The sequence below is a fragment of the Acanthopagrus latus genome, chromosome 24, assembly GCF_904848185.1.
Source record: "Acanthopagrus latus isolate v.2019 chromosome 24, fAcaLat1.1, whole genome shotgun sequence".
In the NCBI taxonomy this organism is placed as follows: domain Eukaryota; kingdom Metazoa; phylum Chordata; class Actinopteri; order Spariformes; family Sparidae; genus Acanthopagrus; species Acanthopagrus latus.
This window is the reverse complement of record NC_051062.1, coordinates 3,376,753-3,403,696: the sequence shown is the minus strand read 5'-3', so window position 1 is coordinate 3,403,696 and position 26,944 is coordinate 3,376,753. Positions and strand designations below refer to the sequence as shown.

At 41.1% G+C, this 26,944-nt stretch overlaps 2 protein-coding genes across 6 annotated transcripts in view; one reads left to right on the top strand and one right to left on the bottom strand.

Annotated features, from left to right (window-relative positions):
* LOC119015057 (probable ribonuclease ZC3H12C) overlaps window positions 1-4,107 on the top strand; it is a 47,832-nt gene extending 43,725 nt beyond the window's left edge. For all 4 annotated transcript variants that reach the window (XR_005073163.1, XR_005073165.1, XR_005073166.1 and 1 more), the window contains one exon: window positions 2,769-4,107. The gene's annotated coding sequence lies outside the window, so the exon portion shown is untranslated. The remainder of the gene's footprint in view (window positions 1-2,768) is intronic.
* On the bottom strand, window positions 1,867-26,040 carry LOC119015058 (radixin-like). 2 transcript variants are annotated; one of them, XM_037090664.1, is made up of 15 exons: window positions 25,792-26,039; window positions 22,885-22,975; window positions 13,843-13,926; window positions 13,119-13,214; window positions 12,038-12,160; window positions 11,487-11,638; window positions 11,161-11,244; window positions 10,691-10,837; window positions 8,808-8,904; window positions 8,547-8,710; window positions 7,890-8,020; window positions 7,324-7,484; window positions 6,372-6,464; window positions 5,882-6,118; window positions 1,867-4,795 (listed from the first exon to the last, which is right to left on the bottom strand). In XM_037090664.1, exons 2-15 carry the CDS (start codon window positions 22,894-22,896, stop codon window positions 4,631-4,633), a joined length of 1,746 nt encoding a protein of 581 aa, XP_036946559.1. In that variant the 5' UTR covers window positions 22,897-22,975; window positions 25,792-26,039; the 3' UTR covers window positions 1,867-4,630. The 2 variants fall into 2 exon arrangements, with proteins under 2 accessions (XP_036946559.1, XP_036946560.1); XM_037090665.1 differs by lacking the exons at window positions 1,867-4,795; window positions 5,882-6,118 and adding an exon at window positions 6,252-6,271 and having other exon boundaries at window positions 6,305-6,464; window positions 25,792-26,040.
* Window positions 26,041-26,944: the final 904 nt, after the last annotated feature.

The window sequence follows — 26,944 nt, the reverse complement described above, 5'->3', positions numbered from 1 at the left end:
CGCCACCGAGTCCCCTTCACACTCAAACCTTCTCTCCGAGCGCTTTTTAGTTTTCAGTTTCGGTGTTGGCCTTTAAAAGGCCCACAAAGGATTCGAACCAACATGCTCCGAATCTCTAACCAAGCTCCTAACACGCTGCGCTATCTGACCTGACAGTCTTCACCTGCGCGTCTGCAGGCTTTTCACCTCTTCCTTAGGATAAGTAACTTCAAAAGCCACACAAAGGATTTGAACCAACATGCTCCGAATCTCTAACCAAGCTTCTAACACGCTGCGCTATCTGACCTGACAGTCATCACCTGCGCGTCTGCAGGCTTTTCACCTCTTCCTTAAGATAAGTAACTTCAAAAGCCACACAAAGGATTCGAACCAACATGCTCCAAACTTCTAACCAAGCCTCTAACACGCTGCGCTATCTGACCTGACAGTCTTCACCTGCGCGTCTGCAGGCTTTTCACCTCTTCCTTAGGATAAGTAACTTCAAAAGCCACACAAAGGATTCGAACCAACATGCTCCGAATCTCTAACCAAGCTTCTAACACGCTGCGCTATCTGACCTGACAGTCTTCACCTGCGCGTCTGCAGGCTTTTCACTTCTTCCTTTGGATAGGTAAATTCAAAGGCCACACAAAGGATTCGAATGTTAAAGAAACAGTGATTATCAGTCAGGTCCAGTAGCTCAGGCTAATATGAGCCTGGCCAGCAGTTCTGAGGTTGTGGGTTCGAGTCCTGATTAAGTTTGGGTTTCATTCTTATAAAAGTTTCAAGTACAGAATGAAACGTGGCCAGAGAAGTTGAAGTGCTCGGCAGTCAGTACTTCAAACTTTTATAAGAATGAAACCCAAACTCACAACTGCTGACCAGGCTCCTATCAACCAATCAAGAGTCAAACCCACGACCTCAAAACTTCCAAGCCTGGTTTTACGCTGCTGAGCTAACTAGAAGTAACAATTACAGCCTCTCTCAGAGGTTTTCACTCCTTCTGAGCAGCGACTTCATAAAGAGTCAGGATCTTGGCAGGTGGACATCAGCCTTCAAAACTCTGTCAGGGTTTGAACCCACAACCTTCAGTCTTCAAAAGAACACTTTATCTTCCTGAGCTAATGAGTTGGGGATAAATGTTTGTGTCTGAGAGGAGTTCACTCTTTGTTTTGGACATCAGGTTTAAATATCACATGAACTACCCAGGGTTTGAACCCACAAAGTATTATAAGAATCAAACCTGCAACCTCACAACTGCTGACCAGTCTGAGCTACTGGACCTGACTGATACTCACTGTTTCTTACACACTTCACCCTTTTGAACTTCTTATGCTGAAACAAACCGAGTTCAAAACCAATATAACACTGTCAGGCCTTTGACAAGTTAAAGCCTGGTCTTTAACCCTGTGGATAATCTGCGGAAAGACCTTAAGATCAGCAGATCACAGGTCAGTGAGGCACCCAACCAATCAGACGGGTTTAAAAAGGACTTTCAAGGAAAGTTTAAAGCTGCACTGATTTGTTTATCTGCAACCATTTTAATCATTTTTTAATTATTTTAATCGTTTCGAGAAATTTGGGAAGGGTTAGGAACTTTAAACATGATTATGAAAGTCTCAATTTAATACTACTGATGCCTACATAACATGCCCATCAGCAAGAAGACTGGCTATTTCAGTATGGTTATATAGTTATTCTTAACAATCAGTTCAGGTCAGATTCCAACTTATCCAACTTATCTATATTAGCTAATCTTTCTTATTCAAGCCTGTAATACAACAAAATGTCCAAAAGTGAAGGAATTCTTCCTCAATGCTTTTAAAATCATACTAAATAATAAACACAGATATTATTACAAAATACAAAACGGGTCAGAACACATGCTCAAAATTTAAAACTTTTATTTGTGAACCAATGAAATGGACTGCAATCCATCTGCGCCTTCTATCCTAAACATAAGAAGAAAACAAAAAAAACCCAGAAGAAAATAAACGTTGAAACATGACAGCTGGTGCCAGAGCCGGCATCATCACAGACACTGGCTTCATTGGAGGGGACAGGACAGGCATAACATGCTGCTGTGAAGAAAACCGGGGGGGCAGACATGTCTGTTTTCCTCTCCAACGAAGCTGTCCGGTGTAGCGATGCGCGCCGCTGGTTTAGTGGTCTTTGAACACACAATACAAAAATATGAGCTGGAAGCACAAGATGATCCTTTTCCACCTGCTATGGCAAAACACAACACGAACAACAGACACTGCGGAGTTAAACACAAAAGGCAGGCTTCAGTGTCATGTTCCATACAAGTGCTTTAACTTTAAAACTGACCATTAAAAGAAAAAAAAAAATGTCAGACCAACACCAGCTGTCAAGTATATCGTAACAAATAATACCATAAACATTTTACACCATATTGTTAATTAAAAAAAGAAAGAAAAAATGGAAAACTTCATGTATTTATTTATTTATTTAAAAAGAACATATTTTCCACCCCACAAAAGGTGGAGTAAATTTGTTTTCTGAGCATGAACAAATGTTGTGAGATGAGGGTGTATCATTGGATTTTAAAGGAAGAATATTGGCCTCCTCTCTGTTTGAGCCTGGAGAGATTTGATCACAATAGCAAGGTCCCTTTACATCGACAACTACTTATAACTCATCTCTTTAGGTATTCACAAGCCTCTCTGTCCCATGAATCATCGCAGTTCTGCAAACCGTCTCCTTAAAGTGAAACCAAGGACAGAATTTTGAGCGGGCATTGAAGACCAGTTTTAAATATTTTACAGGGGAGCCATCCTTGCAACGAGTCGAGTCCAGGTGGCTCTGTAAAACCACAACAGCAACTCTTGGCTCCTAAATGCCTCACAGGACCCTGACAGGTGATTACCAAAGATATCTCTATATACAGTACATCTCAGTTCTGGTATATGTAGTATTATTTATTTCAACTTCAATTTATTCTTAGGCAAAAATGGACCGACATGGACATCTGAGCAAGCCCAAAGGCAAGCAGAGACCGCTGGGTACAACTAGCTTCAAAGGTAAGAAATAACGCTTTTCAATCTACTGTGAATCTCACTTGGGAGGTATGTTTTACCCTTAAAGGAAAACTTCACCCAGAATTGAAAATTTCTGGTATTATCTACTACTTTTCAAGGTTGGGTGAAATTTCAGCCACAATGTATCTGAGCTCTCACAAAATGTAACCTGTCCAGGAGAACCACCCGAGGATGTAACAGCAACAGGGTAAAATCATGACCTTTGTCTTTTTCAAAGAGAGGAGAGGAGCATCCTGAGTGTTTGACTGTCAGTCACCACTGCTAACATAACTGAGGTAGAGATTTGTCCCCGGTCGAGGACCAATGTTTTCATAAGCTCCCCAGCCAGAGAGGTGCCAGGCCTCATCTTCCACACGTTCTCCTTCCACTCACTCCAACACACGCAAATACATCCAAACACTCAGCTGCTTGGACAGACAGACAAACAGCCTCATATGTCGGTTCCTCTGTCTGTCCATGTACCACCCTGGGCTCCTTTGTGAGCTGGCAGGCAGAGAAAACCATCTATGGTGACCGGGAATCAAACACTTCGATGCGTCTGGAAAACACACGCAAGGCTACGCAACTACCAATTAGCTTATCTCCGTAGCACTTTTAAGCTCGAGGGCGATAGTTCAGTGGCACAAGCTCATTACATGCTATCCTATCAGCTCAGCATGCAAAGAACACTTTCCCTTTGTTACCTTGGCTACATTCAATCATCAGACCCTGCCATGTGACAAGATGGGTGGCTGTTTTCCCTACCAGGGTCAATTTGCTTCAATTTTATTCACAGAGTTGTTCATCAAAGTTGGAAAATACTGCTTTACTTGATACTCAGCTTGAGATTAAACTATAATAATACTGCAGTGTTTGTTTTTAGTTTGAATTGACTCAGCTCTCTAAAAACTCACAGATGCTGAGAGTTGGCAGAGTTAGCTTGTAATGTGTTTTGACATTATGTAACATAGCAGCATGTTTGAAGCTGAATAAAAATAGTGATCCCAAAAAACTCAGTTCTTTATTCATAGGCCGGGACTAAACCTTGCATCAATGTGTTCAAAAGACAACTCAGAAAAAAAGAAAAGAAAAAAAGAGAGGGTGTAATCAATAAAACGAGTCAAACAAAAGCAGAGGGAAACAACTTAAAAACAAGGAGAGGACGGTTCATCTTAAACTGAAGGCATGGAGTCATACTAAACCTTTGCATACAAGTCGTCAAGCAAAACAAAAAACAACAAAAGTAGCTTTCTATGGCCATGTTTTCTCAAAATAAAAATATCCAATTGCTTCCATTTTGGTTGTACACTCTCTTGAGGATTAATGATAATTTCTGCAGTAAGATGGTATTTGCTTGGTTAGAGTGGTGTTGAGGCAGCTCCATATGACGGAGATATCCAGAACTTTCAGAGTCGACATGTGGGGCAAGACTTTGGCAGTTTTTAATGAGATGATTTCTCACGATTTCCTTGGTGCACTGAGGGGGTCTTGGTGGATTACAAGGACGGCAGCATCTGTTGTCCATGAAAATTGAGCAGCCGCTGAGAGGAAAGTTCGGGAGCAGACACCCCAGAGGGAAACAGGGGCGAGGGGGGACGTGGGTGCCGGTCTCACATGGACTCAAATTCATCGATGCGCTGCTTCGTGTTGCCCTGTCGGATCTGGCGCAGCGTTTTGTATTTATCTCGGCCCGCTTTCACATTCTCGGCATGTAGGACGTCATTCTGTGTCTTCTTGGTTTCGTCTCTGGCCTCGGCCAACTCTGAACTCAGTGTCTGAGAGATCAAAGAGAAGGAGGGATGAGAGAGGGATGAGGAGGAAGGAAAAGTACAACAAAATAGGGAAAAGAAGCAAGGAAAATAATTGTAACAAAAGAGAGAGAGAGAAAAAACAAAACAAAACAGTAGCCGATGAAGGGATGTAGAGGTTGCAAAGAAGAGACAAAAAAAAGAGGAAAAACAGCTCAGTCATTTCAAAGTAAACACTTGACGGACGCAAAGCGTTATCTACATCTATACTTACCCAAGTATGTCAACATGTTATTAATTAATTAGGTTAACAATTTAACGTTTACTACACACTGCAGTTACAGTGCAGTAGCTTTCAGTGCTGTTGATCAGGGAGCCCAACGTAGGCTTATAGATGCAGTGGAGACACAGGCCTGCACTTCAGTTACGGTAGTTTTACTTGATATGTCTGACAAAACTATCTGGCTGATGTTTGAATTTTTCTTGCCATAGCTTCAGTACAAGTCCTGGCCTATACGGTAGCCCAGCTCCAGCCTGTGTATGAGATTTAAAGTTATGTAAAACATGAGGATAGATATCATTTTATCAGTTTGATCAGTTAATTACCAGTAGGTCTGCTTTAAAGCTGGGCTACAGTCTAAGCCAGCACACTGACTCCTGTTTAAAGCAGGAGTTTAAAGAAGAATGGACAAAGACGTATACCTTATCTTACCCTTATTTGCCATTTCTTTGCTGGGGTTTCTTCTTTGCAACAAAACTGCTGTTAGAAAATAATATGATCTCATTGTTATTCTTGTTTGTGAGATGCAGATCTCTTTTGGTTAAATAAAGTGATTAACCTTTTGTTAAGATTCAAGAGATATATCTTATTTTTGTATATATTGTACTGTGGTTTTGTTTTAAATGTTTTTGTCATTTTTTTTAGGATTAGAATTAACTTAATATTGAGTGTGAAAGTTCACTGACCTAAGGACGAGTAGCTCCCATGGTTGTTAGAATTTTATCAAGGAACTTTACAAGGTTTAAGATTTAAAGGTTTGGAAATATTCTTTCCGACTTCACAAGCGGCCACTTTCCAGACCCATTCTGAAGATATTCTCCCCTCGCTCTCACCTGCAGCTGTTGCTTGACCCTCTCATTCTTCTGTGCTTCTGTGACGCGTGCCTCTTCACTACGGAGGTCGAGCTGGCTGACCCCCTCGTTGGAGAGCTCAGCGCTGGCCTCTGCATGGTTCTCATCCTGCTCATCGTGCTCGCTCTCAGCACTGCCGCCCAGAGGTGCTGGCACCAGAACTATTGCAGTCTTCAGTTCCTCCCTGGCCTTTTCCAGGTCCTCCTGGGCTGACATGGCCTGCAGAAAGAGAAGGAAAAAGTAAGACACAGACACATACTGGATTTACACCAGACAGCTGTGAGTGAAATGCACCGGCAGAAAATGAGGGCTGATTGTCTGGGGCTCTACCATGTTGTAAACAAATCTGCTGTTGATTACACTGAGACTAATGTAAAGTAAGTTAAACTATAAACAGACTTTTATTTTTTTTTTCATTACATAATGAAGCCAGTGTTAGCCAAAGTAATACTGTGGGAGTGCTGACATGTACCTTATGCTGCCACTCTGTGGCCTCATCGTCTTTCTTCCTTTTGGCTTCTTCCAGGAGAGAGATCTTGGCTGTGAATTCAGCCAGTTCAGAAGCCTGCGTTAAGATAAGAGCCATTGCTGTTACACATGCTGCACATTTAAAAACACCCATCCTAAGTAAGCAAACTAGGGCTACCCCCCCTTGCTGTTAACTGCTGCTGACTGTACTGACTGGAGGAGGTTTTGTGGAAATGCAGCTTGCACTGGAGCCGGTTGAGTGGCCAATGGAACTGGGCTCAACAGTCTCCCAAACACCTTTTCCACTGCAATGGAACCAGTTCCAGTCCAATTAAGCTCCTAATTTGTAGCCGTTTGGAGTATTTCAGCCAAGAATACATTTGTTGAGAACCTGAATGTTGGTTCCTGCTAGAAGAAAGAATAGCAGGTTTTCCTTGAATAGAAGTGTGAACCAAAGTGTGTCTGTCAGATTCTATAGGTTGTTGTGCATTGTACAATGTCCTCCATTGATGATGCATCCTTGGTTACAACAGTTCTGCTTAAGACTGGTGGAAACACCTGCAGGCTCACTAGATAGTGCAAATCCTCTTGAATGCAGCTACGGCTAACTTGGCCAGTTTGATGACATGGAATATATTAACTGTTACCAGGGTGATTTAACATCACACTAAACAAGAATATACATCCATGCAGGCTACACTGGGGACAAGAGAAACCTCAAGTGGAAGTCTGTGATTTGAACAATGAGGCTTGTGCACTGATACTGAATGAATAGAAGAAACAATACACATTTGTATAAAATCTGTATAATTAAAATAATATCATAAAGGTGATCAACTAGAAAAACTTGTGGTGTGTGTTTAATTTCCCCTGACATGGATATTTATGTTTCTGCATACACAATTCCATATCAGTCAGACTGTTAAAGTTCACACCATCAGATGAAACAGACGTACCAGTTGTTCCTGGGTCTTCTGCTGGTCTGCAGCCTGTCTGGCTAGCTCTGCTTTGGCCTCCTCGGCAGCCTGCCTCTCTCTCTCCAGCCTTTCAGCCTCCTCCCTCGCCCTTTTTCTCTCCTGCTCCAGCTCCATGGCCAGGCGAGTCTGTTCCTCGAGCTCTGGAGAAGGACGCAAACGATATTGTCTTTTCTACTCCAATGTATTTTTCTACACATTCAAATATAGATGTGCAGTGAGCTCAGATCTGTTGATTCAGGAAGAGAAATCTGGTGCACTTACAAAAACATTGTATGATTTGGTGATCAGGTTTGGCCAAACCATAATTATCCCTAAATATGATATTGGGAAAACAGGCCTTTCTGAATTATAAACAGTAAAAGCAATTACAATAACAGGTGGGTTAAGAGAGAAATGTCAGGCACCTTCTGGTTTTATGAGTATGATGAATAGACATGACTCACAGCTAAAGAGAGATTCTCTAATGTGAAACAAGGAGGGGAGTGGGAGGCAGCGGCAGCAGAGATAAATGAACAGATGGAAGGATAAAAGAAAAAAGTGAGTACCTTTCTGAGCTCTCATCGTCTGCTCTTCAATCTGTCTCAGCCTCTCCATGAGCTCGTCTTTCTCGCGCTCTATCCTCTCCTTCTCTTTCTCGGCATACTCGCGTTTTTTCTTCTCATTCTCCAGCTGAGCCCTGAGAAGTTTTGCAATAACAGGTTTCAGAATACTTGAGTATTTTTGGGTGACAAATGTATATTTTTCTAAATGACAAATGCAGTGAAGCACAACACTTGTATCCTGACCTGAATAGAACTTGGCAGAGGCTGCAGCACCTTTAACTGGATCAAAACACCCCTTCTGCCTCTGATAATGTGTGTAAAAGAGGCAACACTGCCCTCCAGTGGAAAAGCTCTCACTGCTACTGTTTGTACATATTTTTATGTACTTTCAAAAGTCAGGGAAGTGGGTCTGAAAAACTATTTGCCTTGATTAAAAGTTATCTATTGATGTTTCAAAATATAACACTGATCTTTTTGATGAACTGCAATTTAAAGGTTCTAAGTTTAAACACTTTAAACTAGAAATGCTTTGATTAACTCAGTTAAGTATTATATACAAAACTTTGGAGAGGCTTTATATTTGAATTATTTTTCCAGTGGGCTTTCCTCTGACCTAAGGGACAAAATGATAACATGGTTGGTCATGTTCCTCTGCAGTACCTCTCCATCTGTTTGTGGTGCTTCTCCTCCCGAGCCTGAGCCTTCATCTGCTGCACCTCAATGGTGTCAGGCTTTCTCCTCCTCATGTACAACTCGTGGTTACCCATACACAATGCCAAGATGCGCTTGTTGATGCGCAGTCGCGGTGCATAAAACACAAAGTCCTAAAAAAAAAAAATAGGGGCAGAAAATATACTCTTTATGAGGCAGAGTCTGATATCTGTTGACTTGTGTTATACTTCTGATGAATGTCACACTCACAGGTGCTTTCTTGTCAATGGGTTTGATGACAAACTTCTTGTCATTGAAAGAGATGTTTCGAATCTCACTCCAAGGGAAGCCAATCTTTGGTGTCAACCTGAAAAAAAGACAGCAGTGGTTAACAATTTACACTTTAAACTTTTCACCTCATAATATGACAAACAGCACAGGATGTTAAGACAGTTGGCTGTCCAGTGTTTGACAACATTCAGCCAGCAGACGGCGCCTTGTATAAACAGACAACAGTTCAAGAAATCAGGAGACCCAATACTCTCTTTCTTCATTTTGTTCAGTATACTGGTTAAGAATAGCAACAGGAAAGCAAAGGAGGTGGATGAAACCTACAATGTCACTTCCTGCCAAGAATTAAAAGGATGTTGGGTGTTTTAAAAAAGGAATAGAAAAAAAGGGATTTAGTCATTTGAAGGGAGTTGCTGCCTCAGGAGAAGGAAGGAAACTAGCCCTCATTTCCTTCCTCTGTCACCTGGACAAGAGAGGGAGGATGGCACTTGTGATGACCTAAGATAACATACAGGAAGGGAAAAGCAGTGACAGGAAATGCTACAGGAGCTGTGATTAGATCTATCCTTTCACTCAAGTGGAAAAAAATATCTGACCAGAGGACAGGAAAGACTCTCCTATAGACAGATACAGTCTTCCATTCTCCACCTCTCCCTCAGTTTTCACCTCCAAAAATATCTTTGCTTCCTCGAAACTTGCTCAACATTGTTCGTCTCATCTTGGCACTGAGCCTCCAACTAAAGGAGAAAATAGTAGAGCAAGCCTGGCTGATTTATTGGCTCAGTTAATGTCAAACAACAATAAAATGCAAAGCAGAAAACTAAAGATTAGTTCAGGGTAGTTTGGAAACACGGTCACCATCACATTATTCTTCCACAAGAACACACTTGATCGTGCTTTACTGACAGTAACTGCAAGAGCAGCTCTGTGGACACTAAATAAATGCTGTTCTATTTATTGGCAAATGGATTTACTGCAGTCTGATTTGTGAACACATTGATAGTGCCGATTCTAACTGTTTCCAAAGATTCTTCCTGAGACCAAAATACAAGTGTCATAATCTAAATGAACAATGTCAAAGGTAAATAGCCAGTTGTTCCACATAGATATAAACTTTTTGAATTATTAAAGAATTATGAATGTCTTTACTTCTAAAAAGTCAATTAAAACATTTTAAAAGCCATTTTCAGAAAAAAAATAAATAAATTATACAATAGATCAACGTAAAGAGAAAAGCCAAAAAGAAATGTACCACTATGTTTTTCTTTTTATTGTCAGCAATCTAAACACTGGAGTGTCCCCACATATGGATGGGTTAAATAAATCCAGCTAAGAGTTGCCTGTAATTTTGAGCCAACAGCTGATTTCAATTTCAAAATCCAAAATTCTTTACAAAATTCTGATCTTGTGGTGGTGGTTTGACACAGCAGGTACAAGAGGTACTGTTATGACGACACTTGTTGACCCACATCGGTTGTGACATGTTGTGTAAAAAAGCCTCCACCACTTGTTCTCGTGTCTGCTGCTGTTTAGTAATCAACTGCAAACCACAGCTCTGATCCCCTTGCAGGCACGTGTCTGTACGTAATCCGAACATAAAAAAACCCCCAGCAAAATAACACGCACATCCATTTTAATAATTGAATAAACTGGGATCTGAATCTAAAAGCTGAGGTCTCAACATGTCTCAGTCTTAATGGCAACTTAAACATGAAGCATATTCAGGTTAACAATGTAGTATTTTTAAGGATTATGCTGATTTTCAGTTTTTGCCCAGATCATTTATCATCTCTTAATCACTTATTTTGTAAATAAACTGGACAAATCCCTTTGTGTGCTTTGTGCGTATGTGTGCCCCTTACTTGTCTTCGTGTTCGTAAATGTTGAGGCCAAGGGCATCCACGCCCAGCCACAGCTGTGTGCCCTTCTTGTTTTTGATCTCAAAGTAGTTAACACCGTACATCTCCAAGTCCTGGGCAATTTTTAGATATTCCATCATAGAGTCCTCCCTGGAGAAGAGGAGATGGAGCAGGAGATTGTATGTTATACAAGTTAGATATGCCTTATTGTAAAATGTCCATGATCTAATCTGTGAGCATTGTAATTTTTCACATTAGTAAAAGCAAATTACCACTAAATCATACAATCAAATCACAGCTTGCCATATACATAGGCAACACTCTTAGATCTACTCTACAATAAGCAAGAGACAAATACTTCTGCATCCTACATGACACAACATGCCCAGAGGTGTACACCCAGACACAGATGTTTCTTCACCTTCTTGGGTTGTTTCAGGTAAAGAATGCGATGTGGAAAGTTTGACATATACCTGAGCATTCCTCTGTGCTCTTCGTGCCAAGTCTGTATCCTGTCCTCCCACTGCTCTTTGGTCAGCTTGTGCTGCTCCAGGACTCTGTGCACACAAACACAATGTATTCACCTGAAGGGATGTCGAGTAGAACATAATTGTTTCCTCAGGAGGAAATCATTGAAAATTCCAGCAGAGAGCGAGTCACATTCCAGGTTTCAACAGATCTCACCTACGTCTGAAAACTCAAGGAACACTTCCAACACATTCCGCTTTGCTTTCAGTCACTTTGGCTCACAGAAGCGCCATATAGTGTGACGTATTTGTCTGTGTGTTTGTGTGTGTACCTCTGAGGCAGCAGTCTGTCATGAGTAAGGTATCCAGGCTTGTGTGCATCTTTGTTGTAGTCTCCATACTTGGCCTGGACAGCGTATGACCCAAGTAGCACTGCTGTCTCTGGGGGACAGTAGTTCTCATCGTTCAGGATGGCCTCCTTCACCTGGAAGAACAGAAAGGATTTAAAGAGTTGACAAACTTTAGTTCAGTAGAACTTATTTATTTTATTCCCCAATCTTTTTTTCAAATAAATGTATTAATAATCATCAATTAAATACACCATTTACCAGGTATGGTTTGAGAACGTGATGCAAGCATAGAGAGCTGAATGGTGGGAATGACTTTAATTTATGACTTTGGGAATGACTATATGAAGATTTTCCTCAATGGTTTAACACCAGGCAACTACAGAATTAGTGCCACTGTTTATCTCCAAGCATCCATCTCCTAGGATTTGAATTTTATAATGGAAACGCATGTAGAGTCACATTTGCTCTTGCCAGTTTCTGGAAACATTTATACTACATTCGAATGGACACTTGACTAGTGAGTGCCTTGCTACCTGTAGGAAGAAGAGTCTCTGGGTGATCTCCTGAATTAGTTCCTCTGAGACGTCCTCAGGGAAGAACTTGGCTCTGAACTTGAACTGCAGAGGGTTCTCTTTCTTCACATCCTGCTGAGTCACCTGGACAATAAAAACAGCATCAACATCCACTCATGCAATCAACACATTAACAGTGTACAGCTGCAATGTGAGTGGCCTGGATGGAAGAACAAGTCATAACAAAGCTTTTGACTCTGGTTTGTCATGTGAATTGTGCTCCTATTTAAATCATCATTTCTAAATACACTTCCTTTCATAAAATATCAAAGCACAATAAGGGGCTGTAATAAACAAGCATACTCAGGACAAACTTCTGTAATCTGGTCACTGTCTGAGTCTGAACAAATCTGTCTGAACAAAATAGTGTATGCACACAGTTGTTACCCACGCACATACAAAATAGTTTCCATTGTTAGAGGAAATCCTGTCACAGATCAGGCTGACATCATGGCTGGGAGGCCTGAACATGCATATGCATCCCCCTCTCTGCTCAGAAACACAGTCTCTCTACACAATGCAAGGGTAATGTTTCCATCACATTTTTCTGTGGTCACTGCCTCACTCTGTTGCTCTCTCCCTCTCAAACACGTGTAGAGCATGGAGGGTAAATTTCCTTCATGCACACTGAAACACAGATGCTCTGTAATAGCAGGGATGTTAAGGCCGGAGGGTGTGTTGGCAATAGTGAGAGAGGAAGTCTGGTAAAAGAGCACATCTGAGGCTTGAGATCGCTGTAAAGCTTCAAGCTCCAGACAGACAACAGCCACTGACTGGGTCAAAGAAAAACAGAGTGTGAAGAAAATGAAAAAGACCGATCATTACTCAAATCGAGGGTCTTAGGACAGAGGATGTCGTTCACTGGACAGATTGTAAAGCCCACTGAGGCAATGTGATTGTGATTTTGGGCTAATAAATAAAACTAACTCGACAAAGATTTCAAAAGAGAAGGCTGAGAGACAGTAAAAGAAGAACACTGTAAAATAGAAGGCATGTAAATGGCTACAACAAAGAAGAAGTTTATAGCAAGGGGGAGACTGACCTTCTTATTGAGTTTGAGCCAGGTGATGTAGCCTTTACTGTCAACATACTGCAGGCCAAAGAACCAGACCTCCCGCAGTCCAACAGTCTTCACCACCTGAGAATAAAACAAAATGCAATCTGAATTTGGGGGTATGTGGGAGTAAATGTATTGCTTTGTGGCTGACCATATCAATGTCTTGTTTCAGGGATGCATGATTTACATTTTTTTCAGTAGATACCAATAATTCATGTCTGATATTTACTATTATAATAATTTCACATTCTTGAATATTTAAAATAAAAAAATCTGACCTGTAGCATATTTAAAACTGAAGGTTAAAAAGTCTCAGGTGTAGTGAGCAAAGACTTTACAGATCTCTTATAACACGGCTGTTTTATAACCTACTTTCCCCCTAGTCTCTGGAACCTTAAAGAACATGTATTTCAAATAAGAATTGTGTTACTGTCCTGTGCAAACTGTGAAATACCTATAGTGAATAGCCTAAAAAGAGCTAGACAGATAAATCTCTGCTTTCTGCCCCTCCTTGGGAAGACCAACAGCAAAGTCAAATCTCAACTGAGTGCTCCCCAAAAGTCCATCATAGTTCATTGTTAGATATAAAAACTGTGTGTGATACCTTCAGTATATTCAGTAGCTACAAAGATGACCTCTACCACCAAAGATTTAGCCTTTCGGAGAGCAATAATCAGTCAACATTTTTGGTTATGTCACTCATCCTCACCTGGTCAAAGAGCTGTTTTCCTGTGGTATTAGGTTGGATAGCAAACTCCAACTCTGCATCCATGGTGGTCACACGGACATTGATCTAGAAAATAAACACAACAAGAAGTTTGTTTGCCCTAATACAGAGACAGAGACTTTACATCGAAAACACTGTTTTGTGATGCAACAGTGATCTTGACATTTGACCAAATCTGATCAGTTCATCCTTGAGTCCGAGTATATATTTATTTCCGCCAAATTTGAAGACATTCCCTCAAGGTGTTTCTGAGATACTGCATTCACAAAAATGGGACTCCATGAGTTCACAGTGACCTTAATCTTTGACTACCAAAATCAAATCAGTTCATCTTTGAGTCCTGGTGGACATTGTTTCCAAATTACAACATCCTTTGTGGTATTTCTGAGACAACACGTTCACAAGAATGGGCCGTACATATGTACAAACAACCTGAAAAATTATGCCTCCAGCCATAGCTATCATCTACACAGAGAGAAAAGCTAATATCAGGAAATATTTTGTAGTTTTCCAAATCTGAGGTAGCCCTGATCCCTGCTAATTCTGACATCATTCACCCTGTTATCTATTGTAGAATAAAACATCTTAAAAGGAGCATTTCAGTGTGACAGAATTCCTACAACAGAGAATAGAAGAATGTTTACTCAGTGTGTGTGCAATGTGTCCATTTCCTTCCATTCTAACCCAAGTTCAATAAAGGGACTGTGTAAATGTGTCTCTCTCCCTCTTTCCATTCTACACTGCCAGAGTGAGCGAGCCCCAAGCTCAGGGCAAACCTACTACTCGAAAGCCTGTTGGGGTGGAGCAGAGGATGAAACTCATTCATTGGCTGTGCTCTGTTAAGCAGCACTGGCAGTGGGCCTAGGAGCAGCAGCTGATGTGCAGAACAGAGCGGGGCTGACCTCTGAGGCATCTGACATCCTTCCTCATACACCTACACACACATACACACACTGAGCTGTATGTTGCCCCAGTAGTGGTTAACAACATGTGAAGAGAAAATGGTACAGAGGAGGCGAAAAACCGAAGTAGGAGGCAGAGTGCAAAAGCAGAAAGTTTTGCAAGTGTGCAAGAAGAAAGAGAAACTAAAAGCAGGGCAGATGGAGTGCAACAGGAAGAATGAGGGATGATCTAAATGTGCTCTCTTTGAGATTATATTACAGCGAGGTTAATGTAGAGGAGCCAGTCATAGAAAAATGGAGGGAAAGAAAAGGGACAGAAAAAGAAACCAAGGAAGAGAACCTTCCATTTCCTGTAAGCAATTATACACCAAACCTCAGGAACGCTGACTTTGCATTTCCCTCCCGCTCCTCTCAGTATCTCTTCACTGTCTCTCCTGCCCTGTCCCTCTGTTTCTCTCAATATCCCAGCAATGAATAATCCATGAAACTTGTGTCTATACAGCACATAGCTGGACTCCCCCGCGCCACATGGAGCTCTGACCACAATGTATCTGCCTTTAGTCTCCCTCTCATTAATTACCCATGAAAAGTTGCAGCACTTTCTCTTCACTATCGACATCCCACATGAACTCTCCAGCCTGGTGTTCACAATTACTCTAATGCCTTAATTTATACAACATGACTTTTAAAAAAGGGACTCAACTGAATTCCACATGTTCATAATCTGAATTGCTTGAGGCCAGGCCTCATTTTGGATGGAACATGTGGGCATCTTCCCAAAGAAAGACTAAGTAGCTAAATGACTGTATTTTACATTTATTTGACATTATGTTCTTTGTCTTACTTAGTCTGTTCCTCACCAAATGTTTTCCTTTAATCTGTTGAACACACACACCATTGCAATACAGCCTACTATAGTATCATTCGTTTTGCCTCTTTTGAGATCTACAAATTATCTAGTGAACATTTCTGTATTTTTCATATTTCAATAAACTGTATATTGCAGAAAACAAAAATATTGCCATGTTTTTTCCCCAACATATTGCAGCCTTTGTAGTAAGCTTCATAACTGAATCAAGTGCCACTCTGGAGGTTGGGTAATTTCTAGTCCTAGTTTATTATTTTTTTTGCGAGATTCCTATAAGTGATTCTGAGATGGCCCTCTAAACCAATGACATTGGCTGCTTATTACAACACAGCCCTGTCAACATCATTTCAATGAGGATGCTGAGGATATGGTTACATGACAGAACACGATCTACAGCTAAAAAGGACTCTTGGCTCCAGTTAGTTTTGTCGATTCAGATACTAACCATTAACAGATGGTTCATACAGATTCATTGACACAAATCCACAATCAGCCTCGACAAAAAAAATGTGAAATTCTATTCAAACTGAAGCCAACAATTACACTTTGCAAAGTTCCATCAGAAGCTGGTATAAGGCAAAACATTTCTACAACTACAACCAAGAGGAACTATGACCCAGAAAAAAAAAAAAAAAAAAAACACTTCTAAGTTTTCACACCTCCACCCTCTTTTTCTGCGCTTATGCACATTGCCCATGCAGTGTGATATGATTGAGACTTTGACATAAACACCTTGTGCCTGTGTCTTTCACGCTTTCCATGATTGAATGTTTACTCCACGCTTGTGAGTCTGTGGCAGCGAGTCAACTGATTGTGGCTCTTTGCACTGTAAAACAAACAAAACGCACACAAAAACTGAGGAGTCATTCAAAGTTCAAGCTAGAGATGATAAACATCTGTGACTACTGGATTCATTTGATGTGGGAATGAATGCCAGTATCACCCAGTCAAGACAAGAAGTAGATGTTAGTGGGTGTTTTGTGTCCAGTGTCAAAGGGAAAATGAAGCTAAGTTAGGAAGAACATGTTCATGATTCACTGACAGATGAATTAAGATTAGTTTCAAGAGTAGATGCCTCAGTGACTTTCTAAGACAGGAGTTGTTAAGGAGAATGTAGCTATGAGCTGAGGTTACCAAGAGAACGGCCTTGAATGCCCCTTCCCCAGCATTTGTCTAAGGCCCGCCTTTGTGTGTGTGTGTGTGTCTGCCAAAACAGAGCCAATGCACAGAGCACAAGAGGTGGAATCCTGTATGGACCAGACGGTCAGTTAATCCTCTCTCTCCTGGAGAGAGAGGGGGGAGGAAACAAGGGACAACAACATGCTGAGGCACTGACACTGCTAATCACACACACTGACAAGCTGAGAAGTCTCAAAGGAGCAACTTTTGTAAGCCTGTCCTTATATGACACCGTCTGTTTGGTGATGCTAGACACACTGATGGGGAGAAATTTTTTGAAAAGGACCAAATTACCTATAAAAAGAGTGTAAGACCAGTAATAGTTTGAGGGAGGAGTTAGACCTGCAGTGAACTACAACAGGGGTGGGGTATCTCTATAGACCCCGTGCCAGGGGCGACAATGACATTGTAAAACTTAACCGATGCATCATGGTTTTTGATTATTATACACAACTTATTTTTTTCTCACTGTGAGACTACTTGTTACTTTTAAAAACTTATGTTATGATCCATAATCAACATAAACAGATTGATTAAATCCCATTATCTTTGCTCACTTTCATCCATCCTGAACAAAACTTAACAGGTAGCCTAGCTTTGAACAGTAACACAACAAACATGTTTAGGTTACATCATCCATCCAGTTGGCACAGCAGTGAGGAACGTCCAGCTTGTCTACATAACTTTTCATAGATGCTTAAAATGGAGAGTTATGTTTAGATTTGGTTTAGAGTTAGAGCTGTTTATTGGGCAGAAATGTGATGAAGAGCTGGTAAGACAGACAGGATGACAGAGCCTTTTCCACATATGGATGCAGTTTTTTATTTCCCATAGAAGTTACCAACGACACTACCAGTTACCAAATTACTGTTGTTTGGGCCTGTAACGTTGCTACATAGCTTTGTGGGTTGAAGAATGGACATTTTACTTTTATGAGTGATGAATGAAGGACCTGTGTAGCTGTCAGACTGTGAACACCTTCGGACTAACACGCCCGCTCCGCAGACACCGTCTTGCCTCTGCTTGCGGGTCTGATACTACCTCCAGAGGCGGATCAGAGCCAGAGACAAACTGTCATCCCTCTCGGCATCTGTAACTGTCACGCTAGGCAGAGTATCGGCACACAATTCCTCCATTGAAAGGGCAGTGTGAATGGAACTAAAGAGAATTGCTTTTCATGAGCCTAGAACGAGACTCTTCCTTCACATACAGTGCACACTGACTAGAATGGCAGCAGATCATCAGCAGATCAGCAGTTTGTCTCCATCTCCACAGAAGAGTCAAAATGCAACCCAGCTGACATTGTAGGTAACTGTGTGTCCATCTACATTCGTGTGAAAATAAGGTCCAATGGCAGGAAATAGGGAAGATATGACAAGGTTTCTTCAAGTTGTTAACTTGTTTGCATTTTCTGTGTTTTTCTTGGCTAGCACTTTCTCTTCTTCCAGTATTTGTTTCTCTGTATTTTAAACTGCAGCTCCTGCTACTTCGAACAAAACACTATGATTTACTGTCCCTCCTCCATGTAGTGTCACTAAACAGACCTCATACTTCTCATACTAAAGCACTGACTTGACAAGCAAGTAAACCAATGAGGCCAAATAACATCAAAGGCTAATTACTATTTCTAGGGGTCTCATTAACATTTTTTGTTTTTTGTTTCTTTGCACTTTTGGGATGTTTCTAAATCCCCTCTCCATTTCAGCTGTCAAGATGAGTTCCAACTGAGACAGGCCCCTTGTTAAATGTGCAGCTGTTTAGTTACTGTAAGCTGTTAAGAGCAGCTTTGCTGAGTGAGGCCTTAAGAGAGAGACACACACACACACACACACACACACACACACACACACACACACACACACACAGTCACGCATACACACATGAACACTTCAATCAGTAGAGCTACTAATCTGGCCTGCTGGGCTCTGAGCAGCTGTCTGTTCCTCTGATTAACCCCCCTGCAGTGTGAGGCAGGCTTCAGAGGGAGGGGGAATGGAAGGAGTTAGAGTGGAGGAGGAAGCACTAGCCCCGTTAACAACACAGATTGCACAATAACTACCAGCATGAGACCCTTCCACCCTGTCATTCCAGCCCTGTGGAAGCAAAAAAGGTGTGACATGTGAAGCCTTGGCCAAAGTTTTAAAAGTCGAAAGATCGCTGCGCTGTTCACACGTCACAATTTGCTGTATTTAGATCAGTAAGGGGGGGGGTTTACAAATGACAAGAGCACCTACTGTGTATTTTGATACTATAAGCTACTATTTTTCCCGCTTCATACACAGACACATGATAAGATTGGGGAGTAGAGTAGAGATGTGGAAATATCTTGATTATAAAGATGCATCATGATGCGGTATGTGGACGATTCTGCACTGATACAGAGACATAATCATCATGCAGAACATAATCAAGAGTCTGCAGCTTATGTTGATTGTTCTATGCCTGGCCTGAGCTGAACTATAAATTTACAGAGCAACATTGCTTTGAACTGTGGGTGGACATTAAGCTAACGTTATTTATGTAGGAGGTATGTGGCAGGAACAATATCATTACAGATTACAACAAACATGAAAGGCACTGCAGACGGATGAGTGTTTTGTTTTTGTAATATTTATGGCTAAAAATGTCATATAGCTACAAGTTTGCATTCTGTTCATTCAACAGGTGTTTGATAGAGGCTGATATTGGCTTACCTATCACATGTCAATATTGATAGTGGTCTAAACATTGTATGATATGTGCCAATATGAAAACTTTCTTTAAAAGAGATTATATCGCAGATAAAGTTGCCTTAGGCTATTGATATTTATTTAATTATTTGTTAAGCTTTCTGCCTCAGTGCGTTGGTGTTATTTTAGACAATGAACTTTACTGTTAAACTGTAAAAAAAAAAAAAACCCAACCTCCATATCTTTTGCATGTGTTTGATTGGCCCCCAAGAAATCGTGGTTAGGCATCATACTCTCTCTGTTTTGGCACACTTACGGATGAACTTTGATAAAATGTAAGCCATCCTAAACCTTGTTTGATTCCCTCAGCTGTGGGCTGGCCTGAAGTTCAATTGCTGTCCACTCTGCAAACAGACAGCAACACAGAGAGCAGAAAGGCAAAAGTCACATTTGTTCCACTGGGTTCCTGTCATTTCTTTTCCAGATGACATCCACTTTCTTTCTGTGCAAGGCAAAAAGTGCAGAGTGGCAGTGGTTGGGTTTATTCATGTGGTTAGATCCATACATATCAAATGAAAAAATAATGTGCAAATGTACTCATTGTTATCAACATCAATTTTTATCATCATCCGATAGAGACTGTTTTATTGCCCAGCCCTAATCGCAAGCATCCCTTTCACAAGAGGGCAATAAAAAAAATAAAAATCTACCACGATCCATGTCCAGCTGACTGTAGTACAGACAGGATCTGTAACACTTCTAGTGATTTTAAAAGGTACAATAAAAAGGACAATACAGAGGAAATGTTGCCAAGCACTAGTACTGCAACTGCTCTGTTTCTCCTAAGTACTACAACAATTTCCCACATCCATTTCTCTCTTGATATGTTATAATTCTCAAATTTTATGTTCATCCATCTGACTCCTTCTCTCCCTGACAGTGCCACAGTGATAATCTTCTCTCTTTAGCTTGTTTCTGTACCTCCACAGAGAGAGGATGTTGACACAGACTGGGCCCCAATATACACAGCAAAGCCCCTCTCGAGCAAACAGGAAAGCAGCCACGAGCTAGGAAGCCAGAGAGGGCCCTCTTCCTGTGGGGTGCTATCACCTCATAATTCACCCAGCACCGCAGCCAACAGAGAGCACTAAACAGGAGGGGTGGGATATGATGTCAGGAGAAACAGCACATTTCTCTGGATTAACTGTATGTTCATTTCTATATAAAAAAAAATATATGTATATAAACAATGTATTGGAAATATATATTAGTTATTATTTATTAAATTATAGTAGAGCTGGCCAAATAATCACAATATTTTGAGACAATCTCAAAATTTTTAAATGCCTTCAAAAGCTTAATTAAATAATTAAATAAATGCTGCATTGGGAAGACAATATCAACTATCACAATATTTTTGACCAAATACCTCTTTAGTATCAATATTGCAAAAATTGTATTGGGATGCACCAATTTATTAACCTAACATCAATATAACCTGATATAGGGGTAGCTGGTTAACAGCCCCACCTTCCCACAGACTGCAGCGACACTTGCATTATGACTCTGGCTACGTGCCGTGTGCATGTGCTGAGCGATGTGCTGTGTGCATGAGTGGTTTGTCCTCAAACAAAAGTTTTTAAAATAATTCGGCAGGCTGGGAGTTTTACACTGTGTCTGAGAAACATCAAAAATCAGAACGGTGAGACATCCACAGACCACTATCTAAACACAACAAAAATGGTGTAATTAGAGGCTATAACAAACACTTTGCTGTGTTAGATAATTGTCACAAGCGCTGGTTTTACTACGTTCTAATGTTTGACAGGTAACCAATTAAACGATGATTAAAATAAATTAAATTAGGTGCAGCCCTAACAATATATCTTTAATCTATTTTATATATACGACACATAAAATAGCTGTGAGTTTATTTCAATATCACAAGTATAAAGGTACTGTATTATAGTGTTCATATATAATTTGAAAAACACTCTTGCTCATTTTAATAAAATAATCTCGCTCTCTCATCTCTAAAACACGACCATAACCTTTGACCTTCTGGCTCTTGCTCAACCAGAAACCAAAATCAAAACTGCAACTTTACCTCCAAACTGAACTTAACGATAGCATGTGTTCCTAGTTGACTGAAAAAGCATTACAGTAAACAAGAACCCTATGGTTTAAAAGAAATTCAGTATTTTATGTCTTACAGATTGTGGTTACAGATGAGTGCTGACACTGAGACAATCGAGGCTCATTCTAAAAGTTTTGATGTCTGGCATCAATCCCAGAGTAGGTCATGTCTGATGCTTCCTCTGTTTATTATGTCAGTGCCTCCCTGCGACAAGCTGTACTTTCTCTGTCAGTTATTGTCCGTGACAGAAATGCCGCTCTCAGCAGAGCGGCCAGCTCTGTCCTAGGAGCTGCTTTTGGCTGGTGCCGTCGTGAATCAGTGGACTAAAGGAGGAAGTGGAGGATGACATCAGTGCCTGGCTGCTCCTCTTCTGTGGCTTCCCAAACCCCCACCCACAGACGAACACAAACACCCACCACCTCAAGCGCTAGGCTGGAGATGTGCTTTACTTGAAGACTGGCCTGGAGCCTGTTGTTTCCAGCTCCTAGGAAAGATCTGATATAATCTTGTGCAACTTGACCCTGAAATCTTTCCAAGACAATAGCTCTAATCAAATATAATGTAATACTAAATAATCAGTATTGCTGTGACATAGTTTGATTACTTAGAGGAACAAGACACCTAGACACTTTCATGCAAATCTCTTACTGTGAACTGAAAACTAGCTGTGTAACATGCATATCCCCAGACGCCACCGTGAGCTCTACCCAAGTCTGTTTGTGATGAAAAAAACGGCACGACAGCGGCAGGACAGCCATGACGGGGCTGCATAAAATTGGTTTTGTTTTGGCGTTGTTCACATCCCAGAACTCTGGCATTCTCTCTACCCTTTAAGCAACAATGGCAGCAGTGTTGCAGTTGTGAGGCCTGCGGGCCAGGCAGTTCTTTTCACACTTTGGCTGTTGTTGACTTGGAAGGACTTGGAAGAGGAGTCTGAGAAGTGGGAGCAGCCTTGGGGAAGAAACTGCCACTTCCCAGAATGCAGAAATATAGCTTTCAGCAGCAGTGCAGGCCAACTATTATGACAACTAGAGAGCAGTTCTGAAGATTCAGTTTAGACAAACAGACTAGTCGGGAACAAACAAGCAAATCACATGTTTTGTCTACTGCCTGATAAGTTGTTACACTGCAATTCAACCGTTTTACATCAAACCATCTAAACCAATTGCAAAGAATTGCACTTTTCTTTTATTCCTGTAGAACAGAGTCTGACTAAAAGGTGCTGACATTTATATGTCATGTGACATCTTCTGCTTTTCAGCCTCTTACCGGTTTCGGCATCTTTGCTTCCCCTCCTTAGACCCAACAGCTGAGAGGATAAATCTGTCACAGGATGGCAACAACACCTGTATCACAGAACCTGAAAGCAGAAGAGAACATTTTTCTGTCAGGCAGTTAACCAGCCAGATGCATAGAGAAGTTGTTTTGCATGCAGCCTCAACATACTTGCTGTACATATGTTAACTGTTGCAAGAATGAATAGGGAAATTACATTAAATATTATGCATTACATGATGTCTCATGGACACTGTAAAGTGACCAGCAGTTATACTTCATCATAATAAAAGACCTTCCTGACACAAATTACCGGATGAAAGGACAATGGAGTGGAAGTGCTGCTGGGTAATTCTGGTGATCACATACAGGTGCCGTTTGGGAACTTCAGGTGCACTCTGCTTATTCCATCTTATGAAGGGTTCATTGCATGGGAAATATAATCTTTATTAAAAACATAAAATGCGAGTCTCCTTCAAAAGCATTCCATGGCACACTGTAATACTTCAAAATGCACAATCAAAATGCTTTCATTTTACATTGCAATATGTATTTAAAATGACTCACACGTTGGTTGAAACACATTGGATGGAATTCCATCACAAGATGGAATAATCAAATTGCTGGATATTTTATATTAGGTTTTTGTTAGACACATATCACTCTCATCACGGAAAGCCCCACCTGATTCTGCCCATTACTTATATGAAGCCAAAAATCAGATTTCTCATTCTGTTTATGATTTTTTCTACCTTTGGACTGCTGCCACTGATGAAGTCCCTGCCAGGTTTTCATGTCACCTGGGTCTAGGTTACCCGATCAAACGGTTTCTGCCCAGCTGGGGGATTTTGGGTTGGTGTGATAGGTAAAATTGACTGGGCTGGGTTGACACAATTTGGTCTGATTTAGCATGAAATGGCCAGGTTTTTAAACTTTATACTACAAATTGTAAACGTAAAGTATGCTAACACATTCAGTCACTCGGCACAGCTTTGACATGACATCATTTCCATTTGTTCTGCTGAAATTAGACACAAGTTACAATCATTACCAACCACCCATGAACCTCAAACCCACCACACAAGCTGCAGTGTTTTTGCAAATCTGTATTTTTTTGTAACGTTAAACTGTATGCATGCAACATTACACCATCGCTGTGTTTATTTGTTCGGGGTTTTTTTGATAGCATGGGATTGCGTGCATACTCCCCTTTTCTCCTTCTCGCATTCTGTCCACCTTTTGGAGCACAGTTACGTGTATGTGAGGGAGCTTTAGGCTACTGTCAAAGCCTGTTGCAGTTTACAGATTGAGATAAAAAAACAATATTTTTGTTATTAGAGCTGTCCCTGTGATAATTCTTAAATTTCAAAGCAGTGGGCAGAAATGGGGTTAGTTTACAGTTGCACTGTAGCTGCGATGTAGCCTTCCATCTGTGTTCTAATGCACCTGTGAACACTTGAATTATTATCATAAAAAATCATGGTGAGCCATTATGCTGTTGCTATCTTTTATGAATTGATTTCAATTTTCATACTTAAATATATTATCGATTACCATTTTATCGATTATCATTAGAATACTTTTTTTTTGCGTGTGTGCTTTTTAAAAAAAATCAATTTTGGCAGATTTTGAGCAGCTAGGAAAGCTGGAAAGCAATTAACCAATCTGACAAAATCTTGGTATGCTAGAACACAAACCTGAATGTTCGGGCATGACCTCTGCTGACCTGCCCCATGATACTGAAATGATCCAGGAAACGGGTTCTTTGTTATATTTACAAGTCACACCAGCCCAGTCTGGATGCTCTTGCATTTGGTCTAGAGGTATTGTGCCATGTCATAGACAAAGTCTGATCTCAGAACTATAAAAAGACTTCCATAGGCAAATGACAGAACAAGCCACCTGTGCAGTTTCCAAGCTATTCTGACAATATAGGAGGCAGTCCTGTGGTCTTGCTTGGCAACACCGAGAGATTAAAGTGACACGCAGTTCCTCTATTGTACAATCCTGCAGTGACAGGTTGGTCACTAACCTAAATTAATTCCACCTGTTTTATTTTTAAACTACGGCTCAGGGGGATCCTCTGTTACAGCACAATCCAAACCAGGGCCAAAAAGTCCAAAATGCAGAGAGGCAACAGAAAAAAAAAAAGAACAATAATACTCTTCGCACTCAATGATAATGGCCTCAACAGGACGACAGTGTGAGCACAATGATGGTTCTGTATAAGAAAAAATGTGCAAGTTAAGGCTGAACATCTAAAGTGCTGCGTTAGCTTGAGTGCTCCAGACGAAGACATGCCCACTTGTAGCTTGCACGCAATTAGCTTGCCTAGTTTGCCCGCCGAGAGTTTGTCTTCTGCTGCATTGTAATTTCACCGCAATTCTGAAGACGAACTGCTACACCCTGAGAGACAGCGTGACACGATGTAGTGGATACAAAAAAAATACAGATACGCAAGCCTGTCGTGTCGAAACGCTCTTCTTCAACACGCCAATGTAAACCTAAAACTAACTCTTCACACCGAAGTACTTTCCATGAAGTCGAGGTGGCCCCCGTTGAAAGGCTGACATATTCAAGCTAGTGGGTGTAGTCTAGCTAACATAACGGGACAAGCCGAGGTTTGCCTCGTTGGTGCACGTTAAGTTTTAAAGCCTAAAAAAAAAGGCTACCCGTAATTTATCAGCCACGCTTGCCACCAAAAACAGACACAAAATTGTGCCTCAAAGAACACGTAAAGCAAGCTGCTGTGCCGTTTACAGGCACTTCCAGGGGTACAACTTCGTAACAAGTCGGCATATCTGCCGTGCCGTATAAAATATGAATCGGTCGAACACGAGGATATCCGCTATTGCATCAAACTTGAAGAGAAGGCTCATCTTTTAGGGAGAGGCAACTCACCGGAGGGGGACGAAGTGTCTTGTCTTTGAATCGATGGGAGAGCCCTGGTATCTCCAGACGTAACGGAATATCCACGACGAGAAGTCCGCGCTGGCTCTCTTTCCTTATCTCCTGATGCTTTCGCCGAAACAAATTCCCGCAGACATGTAAAAAAAAAAAAAAAAAGAAAGAAAGAACTGTGGAAGTCTTAACAACCGTAAGGCGATTTGGGGTGCCAGCGTCGAGTCAGCCGTGATGAAACACGGCGACATCCGGTCCCACCTTTAAAAATAAAAGCCGCATGGAAGCCGGGGGGAAATGAGTAGCTTATGGCAGGGCTGGTGCAACAAAGTTAACTTTTTTTCTCTTGGGAAAATTAGTCAGTGATTAACATCTTTGTTGAATATTAATAGTAGTTAAATTAGAAAGAGTTGCAACTGTGACTCTGCAAAAATGTCTTGCGCCAACGACGCTGCTGGATCACGCGAGAGAAAACATCTACGAAAAATGACAACAGAGTGCTTAAGAGCTAATTCCGCTTCGTATGTTGACCATCTAACCAACAGCTTTAAGATACGCTGAAAGATGTTTTTATTTCTGTAAACCTACGGTCACGTTTCTAGTTTACATTGAAGGAGAGAAATGTTCGACTTCCGGTCTTGTGTTCCGTTTTTGTCGAAAACCTGACGCAGCTAACAGTGGAGATGTTCAATATGGCTGTCAGCGGCCGAGGAGTGGATGTGAGGCATGTATGGGGCGTGCATCGTGCCATGACCTGTATGGAAGGTGATTATTACCCGACTGTGCTTTTTGTTTTGAGTTGTTTTGTATCTGTGACCGGGCTGCTCATTGTCAACCCCCAGACTGCATCTGTGCATTAGCTTGCACTGGAAGTAGTAGCCTGCGTCTTGGCACAGAATCACATGCACCCAGTCTGCAGCTGCAGTGGCTGCAGAGCCAATCATGCATCACATTCAACAGGTAGATAAAGGAAAGCACTGACATACCTGATATTTGAACGCTGAAATTACATAATTTTAGATACATTTGATTTATAAATATTCCTTAGAAAGTAGATTTCAGATAGACCTTGATACATAGTCATTTAACCTATCTGACATAAATTGGTTCCTATGTTAATTTTAATACAAAAAGAAAAGCATGACTATTACTT